We start from the raw sequence: 14090 nt of genomic DNA on the forward strand, positions 1-14090 counted from the left end.
GAAGTTGATGTGTTCTTAGCAGTGCAACTTCTACTGAGTCAGTTGGAAGATCAGTTCATGATTTCTACTTTTTAAAGTGATATTTACTCTTTTGATTGAAGTATGATTCCCCCCTCCCTGTTTGGAAAAGTAAATATTCTGACCCCTTTTAAATGTACAATTCCATTTTAGTGACGTTCAGAATATATCTAATGAATCTGGAAAGATTTTGCTAGAGCTGACATTGTTGACAGTAAAAAGTCAGCCAGTTTTCTGTAGTGTCAAATTTCAGTCTGAGAAACTATGGAATTTACATGGTTTTGTCTCACAAGTTAATAATTCGGTTTGCCAATTCTTAAAGACCCAAGCACTGGAGATTCTGCTCTGTTGGAAATCATGAGCAGAGAGCTTACATGGTATAATAAAATTTGCCCCTTTAGGTTAACTTTGGTGTTGTAGGCAAGTGGTCTGACTCTTTTATATTATACTAGAGGCCCGGTGCACGAAATTCATGCACGGGGGTGTGTGTCCCTCAGCCCAGCCTGTACCCTCTCCAATCTGAGACCCCTCGAGGGATGTCCGACTGCCGGCTCCCAACTGCTCTCCTGCCTGCCTTCGTAATTGCCTCTGATCGCTTCTGCCTACTGGCCTGATCACCCCATGACCACTCCCCTGCCAGCCTGATTGATGCCTAACTGTTCCCTTGCCAGCCTGATTGCCCCTAACTGCCCTCCCCTGCAGGCTTGGTCACCCCCAACTGCCTCCCCTGCTGGCCTGATCCCTTCCAACTTCCCTCCCCTGCTGGCCATTTTGTGGCAGCCATCTTATGTCCACATGGGGGCAGCCATATTTGACCACATGGGGGCAGCCATCTTGTGCGTTGGAGTGACAGACAATTTGCATATTATTCTTTTATTAGATAGGATAGAGGCCTGATGCATGGGTGGGGTTGAGCTGGTTTGCCCTAAAGAGTGTCCCAGATCAGGATGGGGGTTCCCTTAGGGCGTGGGGTGGCCTGGGCGAGGGGCCTATGGTGGTTTGTAGGACAGCCACTCCCCCTGATAACCCAAGCGGAGGCCCTGGTATCTGGGATTTATTTATCTTCTATCATTGAAACTTTGTAGCCTTCAGTGGAGGCCAAGGCAGGCCAGGAACTTGGCTTCCTCCATCGCTGGGAAACCCAAGCCTCCTGTTTGCTCCATGGCCACAGCCATTTTTGTTGGGATTTATTTATCTTGTGTAATTGAAACTTTGTAGCCTTCAGTGGAGGCCTGGGCCAGACAGGGTGTGCCAGGAAGCTTGGCTTCCTCCATTGCCAGGAAAACCCAAGCCTCCTTCTTGCTCTGTGTCTGTAGCCATCTTGGTTTAATTTGCATACTCGCTCCTGATTGGCTGGCGAGTGTGAACTTGTGGGTATAGAGGAGGCATAGCCAATTTGCATATTGCTCTTTTATTAGATAGGACTAGAGGTCCAGTGCATAAAAATTCATGCACTTGGGGGGGTCCCTCAGCCCAGCCTGCCCCTTCTCATAGTCTGGGAGCCCTCAGGGAGGGAAGTGACCTGGCAATCCGGGGAAGGTGACACCCCCATCACACCTCTGTTGCTGCCACTGTTGGCAGCACAAGCTTTGGCCAGCCCTGGTTACCTGAGCCTCAGGTGGCCCTGGGCAGCTGGGCAGTTGATATCTGAGGCTTGCCTGTGCCTCGGGCCAGTTCAAGCACCTGGGGGGCTGAGGGGACTGGGCGCTGCCATATTTGAGGCATGACAGTCAATTATATTCCCTCCTTATTGGCTGTGGGCACCACCATCTTTGTGAGTGCATGACAGTCAATTAGCATATTCACTCTTTATTAGGTAGGATGTAACTCTTTTTAAAACTAAATATATTTATTGATTTTTATTTTTTTATTTTTTAACAGAGAGGAAGGGAGAAGGAGAGGGATACAGAGTTAGAAACATTGATGAGAGAGAAACATCAATTCAGCTGCCTCCTGCATACTCCCTACTGGGGATGTGCTTGCAACCAAGATACATGCCCTTGATCAGAATCGAACCTGGGACCTCTCAGTCCGCAGGCTGACGCTCTATCCACTGAGCCAAACCGGTTAGGGCTGGGTGTAACTCTTTGTGTGGTAAAAGAAATCTTGGAAGAGTGAAATAGACATAGATTTGTGAAGCAAATATTAACAGGTATTAACAAGTAAGAGCCATTCATTCATTTATCAACCTTTACTATAAAAGCCATAAGAGAGAAGGCTAGGGCTTTTTTTTTCTGTCCTTCCTCTTCCTCTTTCTTACATCAGTTTTTTTCTTGGAATTTTTTATTTTTATTTTTATTTTTATTTTTATTTTTAAGATGGATGACCATTATCATTCCCTGCTTTCTATATATACTGACAAAATGTGGTACAGAATGAGAGAGGAAAAACAAACTCAACTAGGAAACATTTTTAAGTATTTCCAACATATCTAAAACAATAAGATACTTTACAACTTATAAAAACTTGACTGTTGGGTTTAGGCAGAACCATTAAATAACACCTCTCAACACTTCTGAGTTTGGAATCAACAGGAAAAAAGACATAGGATACAGACAAATGGGACTTCACAACATCAGCTTTAATATTGATGAAATCCAGATGGAAAGACATGCCTTTGGCTGCAGTGGGCCTCCTAATACTTCACCTGATTTAAGCTTATCCAGCTAACACAGCAAGGCCTTTCCTGTGGGGACAGGGGACAGAGGAGTGCAGAGGACACTAATTTAGCCTCATATTAGGACACAGAACAAACTGATTCCTCTCTGCTATTACGCAGCAATGTCTGGCACCAAATTTCAGCTCACAGATGGGAATGAATAGGGAGCTGAGAGAAGCAGGGAGTGTCCCTTCCTTCTACCCCTACCCCAAGACTAGAAGAATACAGAATAAGAATGACCCTTATCCCCATCACTGCCATATAAGTCTCATTCATAGAGTCAAGCACTACCTCTGCAATATAGAGAGAAAGAATGGTCTTCTCTCTCATGGGTGCTTGAACACATTTGGTTTGTTTTGCTAAGGAGCTTTTAGTATTGATTTAAGTGTAAGAAATTTGAATATTTGGGGCTATAGGAAAAAGGGAAGTGTGTGTGTCTGTCTTCAGCCCCCCACATTTATTTGCATTGATATTTCTACTTCACCATTCCCCTGATAGTGGATGGGGGGGAGGGGGATAAGGGATGGTGCATTAAAAGAACAGAGTATTACACATTATTGGCTTATTTATGTAACTTTTCATTGGGTTTTCCCCCTCAAAATGTAATAAAGTGGAGATTCCCTTCTAGGTTAATCAGTAAAGCCCATTTAATCTATAATGTCATTTTATTTTTAATTAAATTTTATTGATTGGTTTTAGAGAGGAAGGAACTGAGAGAAGCATCGATTTGTTGTTCCACTTATTTATCCATTCATTGCTTGATTCTTGTATGGGCTCTGACCAGGGATCGAACCTTGCAATCTTGGCACATCCGAATGACATCTAACCAACTGAGCTACCCTGCCAGGGCCTGTAATTCGAAAAATATTTTAAAATTACTTTTTATTGCAGATGTATGCCAGTTAGCTACATTCTAAGTAATTTTTGTGGCAGGACATAAACTGAAAACCCAATCCAAAATGTCTTTGTGGCATAAGAAATTAATGTGGAACATTATCTGATGGCCTTTCTTAGTAATTGGATGCCTGTGAGCTCATATTTCTTTTATGGAAATTTCTTATAGTAACCAAAGTCTTTTAGATATGAAAATTTAAAGTATTGACTTTGTTTTGTTTTTTATTATTTAATGAGAATTTAAACCTCATTCTGAACTTATTATGATTGTAATGATGATGCATGTTGGAACAAGGTTTTCTGTTGAGGTTATTTCTTTCTTTTTCTTTTTTTCTTTTTTATTCTTTTCAGTGAGAGACACTTTTCTTCTTAGTTATATACTTTTTTGCAGTAAGTTACCTTGTACATACCCTGTCCTAGAAAAAAATAATTTACATATGCATGTATTATGACAGTGAAGGGTCAGTAGATGCCCTTTTATTACAAACAGTATCAAATTATTACTGAAAATCACTAAATAGCATTTTCCCAAAAGAGTGTTACTTAATCCTTCACATTTTTCATATAGGTTCTCTTAAGCTTCGTTGTTCTCAATTTCTTGTCTTTTATTGTCAAGTGCATGCATGTATATTCAATTCAAGTCACTTTATAGGTGATTTGAAGCAAATATTTACATCTTATTGAAAGCTGTCATTTTCTCTCCAATTTATCTCTCTAATGTCTTTTTTGATGACTTTTCTAATATATCTATACAGGCAGGTATTTTTAATTGATATTTGTTAGTATAATGAGAGTATAAGTAGTAGAAGTAATTTTATTTAAAGTTATTTTGTGTTTGTCTTGGGAGTACCGTATTTTCCGGCGTATAAGACGACACTGTGTTCTAGTAAAAAGCCTGCTCAGATTGGCCAGAGTCAGAGAGGCGGTCTATTAAAAAAAGAACTGGTGTTGCCTCGGAAGTGGGGGGTTGTCTTAAACAGCGAATATAGGCCTAAACCTATGTTTTAACTGTAAAATTAGGGGGTCGTCTTATACGCCGGAAAATACGGTAAACTTACTTTAGAAATTATTATTAAGTAGTTCCCTGGTTATCATTAAAAAAACATAATTCATGTAACTTTTCTATATTTCAGAAACCTTTTTTCAAAAAGGACAAAGGAACTCAAATCAGTTGTTCATAGTGCTCCTGGTTGGAAATTATTTGGTCAAGTTCCTCCCAGAGAGAATCTTCAGAAAACTTCCAAAATTATTCAGCAGGTAAGTACTAGCATAGCCATGTGCTTTATCTTAGTTTTTCAAATATATTTTCTTGATAATTAACCATGTCCTACTTTCATTTATATTTTTATACATATGAAATTTTGGAATTATAGATATTTATAGCAACCTTAATATATTTTTAAAATATGACACATTTTCAATTATCTTAAGGTTGTGAAAATTCTTGAAAGTAATATAATACTGTTTTTGTTTCCTAGTTATTCCTTGGATAGCCTTTTGTTATCATTGTTGTTAGCTAACTACTCTCATCACAGACTTTGACTTCAAATCGAACATGGTAGCATTTGCCAGTGGCACAGATTTTATGGAGATAAGTAGTTGTGAACTTATAAAATAGTAAAAAGAAAAACGGAGTAGAGTTTGAGGTTGAACTCTCTCTATAATTACTTTTCTGGTGTTCTGTCTAAACCAAGGACTTTGTGAGATGAGTGAATATATAATCTTTTTTAGTCGTTTAGAAGCTAATTCTTTTAATATCTGTATTAATATTTCTATTCTTGAGATTTAAGAATTTCAGGTCTTACCTGACTCCTAAATTTGTGCTCCTCAGTACTAGGAGATCGATGAGACTGGAAAACAGCAAGACTGGATCAATTTGTAGCATTTTTAAATTAGGAGAATTTGTTGCTCAGGAGATATATAATAAATTTCCTTTTTACCTGCTTCCCAATTATAGTTTATCAGATTTAACACAACCAGCATTATAAAAACAATGACAGTAAGGCAATAATCATCATTCAAATTGGAAAAATACCTTCCTTTAAGCATTTAATAGTGTTCCTTTTATTGCTCAAAAGATTGTTCCCAAAAATAATATAGGAAAATAATTTTTAGATCTTTAAAAACATTACTTACAGTTAATTTTATTTACAATTAATTAAAATGTTGACTAGTTTAAATAGCTGCTGGAACTTAAAACTGTGCTGATTCCCAAGGTGTGTACTCAGGCACCCAGGTGTTTCAGCTAATGGGGGAACCATGGCAAATTCAGTGATACTACACATCTGTCAGATATGGTAGACTTTTAGCTTGAAGTAGTATGCAATTTCAACATTAAATGGCACTATATTCTTTCCATATTTTTGTGAATCTAATTTTTCTGAGGATTTCATAAAAATCAGATACTGTGCAAAGTAAGTGTGGGACAGGAAAAATGAGGGTGATAATATCTAATCGAATTTCAAGTTTTGAGAAATTATACAGTATACATGCTCAATTAGTAATGTGGTTATTTAGGAGTGAAATAAAACTCTTTTTCTTTAATTTATGTTTAATTTAATATCATGTTTTCAAATGGCTACTAAGTGTTAGGATATAAATTCTATTAAATTGTTAGATATAACTACTATAGTTATTAAACAGAATTATTAGATATTTTTGTTAATTTGGGGAGGCTTGATGAAAAAGTTACTAGGACACTGAGGGCACTGTTAACCAAGAAAATTTGTGAATCTTTGCTATCTAAGATTTTAAATTTTAACTTTTTTTCCTAAAGTCTGAAAATAACCTCTGTCAGGTTTTTCAGAAGACCAAGTTCGCCCTCTAGAGGCAAAACAGTGGTCTTGCTATTGAAGGTTTTGTATTTCTACTTTATGATAATTTACCTTAAAAGTGCATGTGCATACACTTTTATGTCTTTATATAAAGTAACATTCTGAAATATCTTCTCGTAGGTGTCTAAATAGATTATTGGGTGGATAATGACCTGTTTATTGATATTCTGTATGCCTTTAATTTGCTTTCTATTTTGGAAAGCCATTCTCTTTGCAAATATATTGTGTGAACCCTTTGCACTCCGCTGTCCCCTCTCAGGGGACATCGGAATTCTAGCATATCACTCGGAAGTCCCCTCTCAGGGGGGACATTGCAGTTTATTAGTGATTACGGGGAATTGAGTTAATTCAATGCACATTTCCGCCTCAAAGTAGCGTCGAGTAGCTGGTAGCCAATGTCCAGAATGGTTCGGAGTGCAAAGGGTGAATATTTGATGACTGGCCAGGAAAAGAACAACTCTTATTTTCATAGGGGAAGAAAGAGTGGAGTTGCTGTCCTCTACAGCCCCTTCTCTGGGTTTTTATAGATGGTGATTTCTCCAGCTACTACTTTTAAGTTTTGAACTTTCAAGTTGTGTGTAGGTACTAGTGTGTATTTTGGTGCCTTTTTCATGGGTCTCTTTATCTTGGGGAGGTGTGATAGATAGAAATTGTTCCTCTGATCCTTTATACCCGCAAAATATGTATCTCTTTCACCATGTGATAGGACTTGTTTCTGCCTCTCCCTTTCTGCTTTCTCTTTCCCTACTTCTGTGTGTGTGTCTTCTGCTCTCCATTTGTCTAACTTTGCTGTCCTCTTCCCTGCAATTGTCATTTTCAAGAAGGGCATTATTTTCTTTCATTAATAACAAGTGGCCCAGTGCACAAATTTGTGCATATTGAAAGGAAATTAATTAGAAGAAATATTTTAATATTGCTATTTGCCCTTTATAATACAAGTGTCAACCAAATTGATCGACAATGTCAGATTGAAACATACGCATGCAATTGGCACCAGCGAGAGCTTTATCTGTATCATGCATGCACGAGTCAACTTAGTTTTTTATATATATAGAATAAACTTGCTTAATTTGACCTGCTTTCTGATGTAGCTCAACTATTTCCAGCCCAGTGAAGCACCCCAGCTTCTCTTTCAGGTAATTGTCAGCAACACAGCAATAAATAACAACACGAAGCAGATTATTGTAGATCATGCAGGGAAAACAAATGGTAAAATATTTAATTACAGCAGTGTTTGACTATATTCTTCACAGTGAGAAAACCTGAAGTCGTTTTCAAGGTCTACAATGGCTTGCTTCTTTTTAGTCAGGCCAAGTTTCTAAACTTTCTAAATCTCCATTTTCTGGCTAACGAAAAGAAAATAGGATTCCTTCAAGTCTCCTATCTACCTACTCCAGTACTTCTGTGAGAATCAAATGAAATGAAGCATGGGAAAATGCTTCACAGACATTTGGTTGAAGTGTGAAATGTTTCCACCTGGCTATAAAGCAAGTCATGTTCCTGAGCTGAAGAAACTGCAAGGAGACTAGTTGTTGCTAGGGAGAGGAAGCTGGGCATTGCTGCATGATGTCATTACCCGGATGGACAGACACTTAACATATTAGTCATATATATATATATATATATATATATATATATATATATATAGACTAGAGGCCTGATTACTCGAGAGGGGTCCCTTAGCCCGGCACGTGCCCTCTTGCAGTCCGGGAGCCCTCAGGGGATATCCGACTGATGGCTTAGGCTCGCTCCACAGGGGAAGCAGTCCTAAGCGTCGTCAGACATCCTTAGCACTGCTGTGGAGATGGGAGAGGCTCCCACCACCTCTGCTGTGCTCGCCAGCTGTGAGCCCGGCTTCTGGCTGAGCAGCACTCCCCCTGTGGGAGCACACTGACCACCAGTGGGCAGCTCCTGCATTGAGCGTCTGCCCCCTGGTGGTCAGTGTGCATCATAGTGATGGGTTGTTCTGCCATTTGGTCGATATGCATAATAGTATTTCTCTGTTCCTACCTGAAACATTTTTTAACAGCCCTGCCTGACTTTTAAACTCTGTAAAACATCTATAATAATAAAAGCATAATGTGCTAGCCCTAACCGGTTTGGCTCAGTGGATAGAGCATCAGCCTGTGGACTCAAGGGTTCCAGGTTCGATTCTGGTCAAGGGCATGTACCTTGGTTGCAGGCCATCCCCAGTAGGGGTGTGCAGGAGGCAGCTGGTTGGTGTTTCTCTCTCATCAATGTTTTTAACTCTATCCCTCTACTTTCCTCTCTCTGAAAAATCAATAAAATATATATTTATTTAAAAACACAGCATAATGTGCTAATTAGACCGCTCTTCCTTCTGGACGACCTTCCGGACGAAGCCAGGGCTGCCAGGGAAGCCTCTGTCCCGGGTGCCTGCCAGTGGCTGGAGGGAAGCCTGGGTCCTGGGTGCCAGAGGGAACCTAGTGCTGGCAGCTAGGGGAAGGAAGGCCTACTTTTGCACAAATTTCATGCATTGGGCCTCTAGTTATGAATATAAAATTGTTTTTGAGATCCTTTACTACAACTCTTTTCAAATGGATGTTATTTATTTGGAATCAAATAAAGAATGACAATGTTGTTAGTAAAGCCATGAAAAATGTTAGGACATATCTGTCATGTTTTAGGGTAGAGTCTTAAGTTAGTAAGCCTGTAGAAAAATGAAGGTAGCTAGTAATTCCAGTAAAAATCTGCCTGAAAAAGTGAACAATGCCAAAAGTACTATGGAAAAGTAAATTCCTTTGAACTTTTAAAATTTGTCTTACTTGCTTTTTGAATGACAAAACATTAAGATTTAATAGGAGATTAGAATACTAGTATTATTTTTTTATTAAGGTATTATATGTGTACATATCTTATCATTGCCCCCCCCCACTTCCATACATGCCCTCCCTCCCACAGGTATTATTTTATAGAATAATTATTTTAAAGCAGATATTCAGAAAGTAGTTATCATATTTTTAAGTATTTGTATGATTATGTATTGGACCAGACTTTTTTCCAGTGGAAAGACATAGATTATAAAATAATTATATAGAAAAGTAAGGTTTGATTTATAAACTTTTTCTCTAATAATTGTTAATTACACAAATAACACATGACTATATTTTCTCTATAAAATAGAAAACGTTATAGGAAGATAGGTCTCATTTCACTTTCCCTTCACATTTTTAGGCCTTTTAAAATGTATTTTTATCAATGGGGGAGGAGGATACATATGTACTACTATTTGTAATACTTTAAACAATAAAAATAAATAAATAATAAAGTGTATTTTAATGTGGAAAACAATTGTTTTTATATGTGTATATTTTTTAAATATATATGGTGTTACAAATATTTTTCTGTAACATTTTTTTTTAAATATATCTTATTGATTTTGTACAGAGAGGAAGGGAGAGAAATAGAGAGTTAGAAACATCGATGAGAGAGTCATCGATCAGCTGCCTCTTGCACACCCCCTACTGGCGATATGCCTGCAACCAAGGTACATGCCCTTGACCGGAATTGAACCCGGGACCCTTCAGTCCCCAAGCTGACGCTCTATCCATTGAGCCAAACCGGTCTCGGCTTTCTGTAACATTTCTAAAACAAAGTACCTCTGTATGTATGTGTCTATACACATATATATTTTGTTTTGCTTTATTTAACTTTACATTTTGTATATCTATAGCTTTTCAGAGATACATGAAGTTCATAGGTAAAAGATAACTAAGTTAAATTTTTTTAAATTGTATTCTTATAGTAAATTTATTAAAGATCTCATCAATTTTAGCTCCCCATGTTAACATTAAAGAAACATAAAAATTACTTTATGATAAGAGCAAAATCAAATTAATTCAAGTTTGACTTAACTTGATACTCACTTCCCAAATCATGAGTAATATTTCATAATGTTATTTTATGAGGATTATCACATGTGTTTTTTTGCAGGTGTGAAATTCCTGCTTGTGGCCTTTTCAACCAGTTGGTGAGCCCTGTTAAAAATTGCAACAATTAATTATAAATAGTATTTCAATTATATTGTAGTTTAATTGACCTTAAATTTTTGTTTTTTCTAAATTAATAGGCCAAAATTTGAAGAGAGCTACATAGTTTATCTTATGAGCGCCAAATTGCAAGTGAAAATGATTATAAATGAGTCATGTTTAATTGTAACATGATTTCATACCAAATTGAATATATACCCTAATATGTCAAACTGACCATCTTTCAGTAGAAAGTAATTTATTTTTTTGCTAAGCACTGTTTTTATATTGGCATCTTTTTTGTTAATCCTGACCCAAGGATATTTTTTGACTATTAGAAAGAGTGAAAGGGAGAGACACAGACAGAGAGAGACATCGTTGCGAGAGAGATATATTGACTGGTTGCCTCCCAAGTGCCATCGAAGGCCGGGGATGGAGCCTACAACTGAAGTGCATGCCCTTGACTGGAATCAAACCCTTCAGTCTGCTGGCCGACACTCTACATATTGGCATTTTAAATGAGAAAATGAGATTGTAGTACTTAGATGATGTTTCAAGTTTTTAATTGTTCATGTATTTTTCTGAGTGAAGTTTTAGTTCAATGATTGAATCACTTTCACGTAACTTTTGACAAGCAAGAAAAAAGTTTTAAGACATTACACAGATTTCTTAATCTCTGCACTTCAAATTGTGAAAAAATAGAATATATTATCCTCCTCAGTTAAACCTTTGCTTTGGAAGTTTTTTATTGCAGGAACAATAACAAGAATTTGAATATGAGCAGCAGCTAAATATATAACATTTTGAAAGCTTTATATTTTGGTTACTGACTTTATTGGTGTGTGTAGTATTAGAACATTTTAGAAGAATTCATTGGCTTTATGCATAAATTTAGATATCTTGAGTGTAAAATTTGACTTAGTGACTTCCTTCATGGTTGTTAAATTATGGAGGGTGTGGACAATGTTCAGAATTTATTTTTGAAAAACCCTTAAAAATGTTAGAGCCTTGCATGTTTATTTTCACTTTTATTTACCTAATGTATTATCACATTGGAAAGGTAGTAAATAACTACCTTTGCAGCTGCATATATGTTCTTTATTTATAGTTCATGATAAATTATTGTCTTACCTATGTAAAAATAAATTAATTTTTATAAAAATTTGTGTGGTCTGAAGATTCAGAGAGGAATTTATAATAATACTTCTAGGCCTGAGCTTCTGGGAAAGGGAAGAAGTGTGAACTTTAAGAGAGAAGTTTAAATTAGTTAGTAAACTAAAAGAGTAAAAACAGCCCTAACCGGTTTGGCTTAGTGGATAGAGCGTCAGCCTGCGGACTGAAAGGTCCCAGGTTCAATTCCGGTCAAGGGCATGTACCCTGGTTGCAGGCACATACCCAGTGGGAGGTATGCAGGAGGCAACTGATCGATGTTTCTCTCCTATCGATGTTACTGACTGTCTATCCCTTCTTCTCTCCAAAAAAATATTTAAAAATAAAATAAAAGAATAAAAACAAGTTCTCAAATTGAATAGGGTGGGATTTGGGGGTGGGAATTTTTTCTTTTTATAAGAGACAGACTTGGAAGGGGTTGCAGTTTGAAAACACTCTGACTACCTGTGATTTGATTCCATAAATACAGTTTGAATACCAAAGTTATAATAAAAGTTGCATTCATTCTATCTTTATGTCAGTCAGACTTTTATATTATGATAGGCTTTAAATTAGAGTAAACAAAATCGTACTGCCCAGCCGGTGTGGCTCTGGTGAGTGCCAAACTATGAGCCAGGAAGTCATGGTTCCATCCCTGATCAGGGCACACGCCTGGGTTGCAGACTTACTCCCCAGGAGGGGGCATCCAGGAGGCAGTTGATCAATGATTCTCTTTCATTATTGATGTTTCTATCTCTCTCTCCTTCCCTCTCTGAAGTCAATAAAAATATATATTTTTTTAAATTGTGCTAATAACTTTACCAAGATAAAGTTTTCTCAAGCAATCCTATGTGTCAGAGAGATATGAAATGCTGCTCCTCAAGGAAGAAAATTGAGAATTAGTAAAAGTATCATAATCAGCATAACCTTTAATTTCCTACTCCAAGCAAGGTGGTTTCCCTGGCTCTTGGATCAAGGTGAGGAAGAGAACCTCTTTATCTTGAGCAGACATGGTCTTGAGGTGGTAGAAATGTTCACATTGACTATTTTGGTTTATATATATTAGGTTATTTTGGTTTTCATATTGTCTTTGGAAGAGATGTTCCTATTCTTTATTTCTCCAGTTCCATATTTTATTTCTTTTTATTTTTATTCTCACCAGAGGACATGTTCATTGATTTGAGAGACAGAAACATCAATATGAGAAACATTGATCGGTTGCCTCCCGCTTGTGCCCCTACTAGGGATCAAACCCACAACCCAGGCATGTATCCTGATGATGAATCAAACCGGCAACGCTTAGGGACTACACTCCAATAAGGCAACTGGCTAGGGCATATTTTACTTCTTTCAAAAGCTATTCAGAAAAACCAAGATGGCAGCAGAGAGAAACCAAGATGGTGGCATAGGTAAATACTTATACTGCTGCCTAGCACAACAATTTCAAAATTGCAATTGGAAGACAGAGCAGACATCATCCAGAACCACTGGAAAGCTGGCTGAGTGGGAATTCTACAACTAGAAGGAAAGATAAAAGGACACTGTAACACCGAGGAGCTGTGAAGGACAAGTGTGGAGAGATCCACGCACACGGAAAGGGTGGGCGGCTGAATACGCGGCTGGCAGACTCACGGCACTGCTTGGTGACTCACAGTGGTGCTTGGAGACTCGCGGCACTGATGGCTGGCATCATGCATACGCGTGCAGGACTAGCTTCCTCATTCAGAAGGGAAACAAAACCTCCAACTGCACTGAAATTCACTTCCGGGTGAGACGTTGGGTACCCAGACACATTGGGGAGAAACTGGACTGTCTGGTAGCAGGCGAAACTAAGGACAGCCTTTTCTCAGAGGTGTGTGCAGGCATTGCCATGGGACAATGAGACATGGGCCTTGTAGGGCAGAGCTCCCAGGAAACCAAGGCTGTCTGCTCAGCCCTGAGACTCTGCCCCACCCAAGCTGAGCACAAAAGCCCTCCCAGCGGAGACACTGCTGATCCTCACAGCTAATTGGCCTGGAGGTCAACTTCCCCCAGTGATACCAACAACAACCAAGGCTTAACTTCAAGTCTCCACACACAGCCCCCAAGGGTGCACCATGAATGTCCACCTCAGGTAACTGGGGAGGCTGAGCCACTGGGCCCTGCCAGGACACCTAGCCCACAAAACCATTCCATCAACTCAAGGAAGCAGCTAAAATGTGAAGACAAAGAGGCCACAAATGAATAAAATGGATGAAAGCAAAAGACTGGATTAGAGTTCAAAACCACAGTTATAAGGCTTTTCAAGAATTTCCTAGAAAAGGCTGATAAATTTAATGAGAACCTCGAGGATATGAAAAAGGATTAACTAGAAATTAAGCATTCACTAACTGAAATAAAAATATTATACAGAGACCTAAAAAAATATTATACAGAGACTAGAAGATTGCAAGAATCAAGTCAAAGATTTGGAATATAAGGAAGCAAAAAACACTCCTCCAGAAAAGCAAAAAGAAAAATGAATCCAAAAAGTTGAAGATGGTGTAAAGAGCCTCTGGAACAACTTCA

General features: G+C 38.1%; 1 protein-coding gene across 1 annotated transcript in view; it reads left to right on the forward strand.

The window, feature by feature from the left end:
• Positions 1-14090, forward strand: part of TBC1D12 (TBC1 domain family member 12) — a 62705-nt gene that overhangs the window by 15090 nt on the left and 33525 nt on the right. The window contains exon 2 of the mRNA XM_084903479.1: positions 4705-4828. Coding sequence (XP_084759605.1) covers positions 4705-4828 — 124 coding nt within the window. The remainder of the gene's footprint in view (positions 1-4704; positions 4829-14090) is intronic.

Source organism: Pipistrellus hanaki, assembly GCF_964339955.1.
Source record: "Pipistrellus hanaki genome assembly, chromosome: 14".
Lineage (NCBI taxonomy): Eukaryota > Metazoa > Chordata > Mammalia > Chiroptera > Vespertilionidae > Pipistrellus > Pipistrellus hanaki.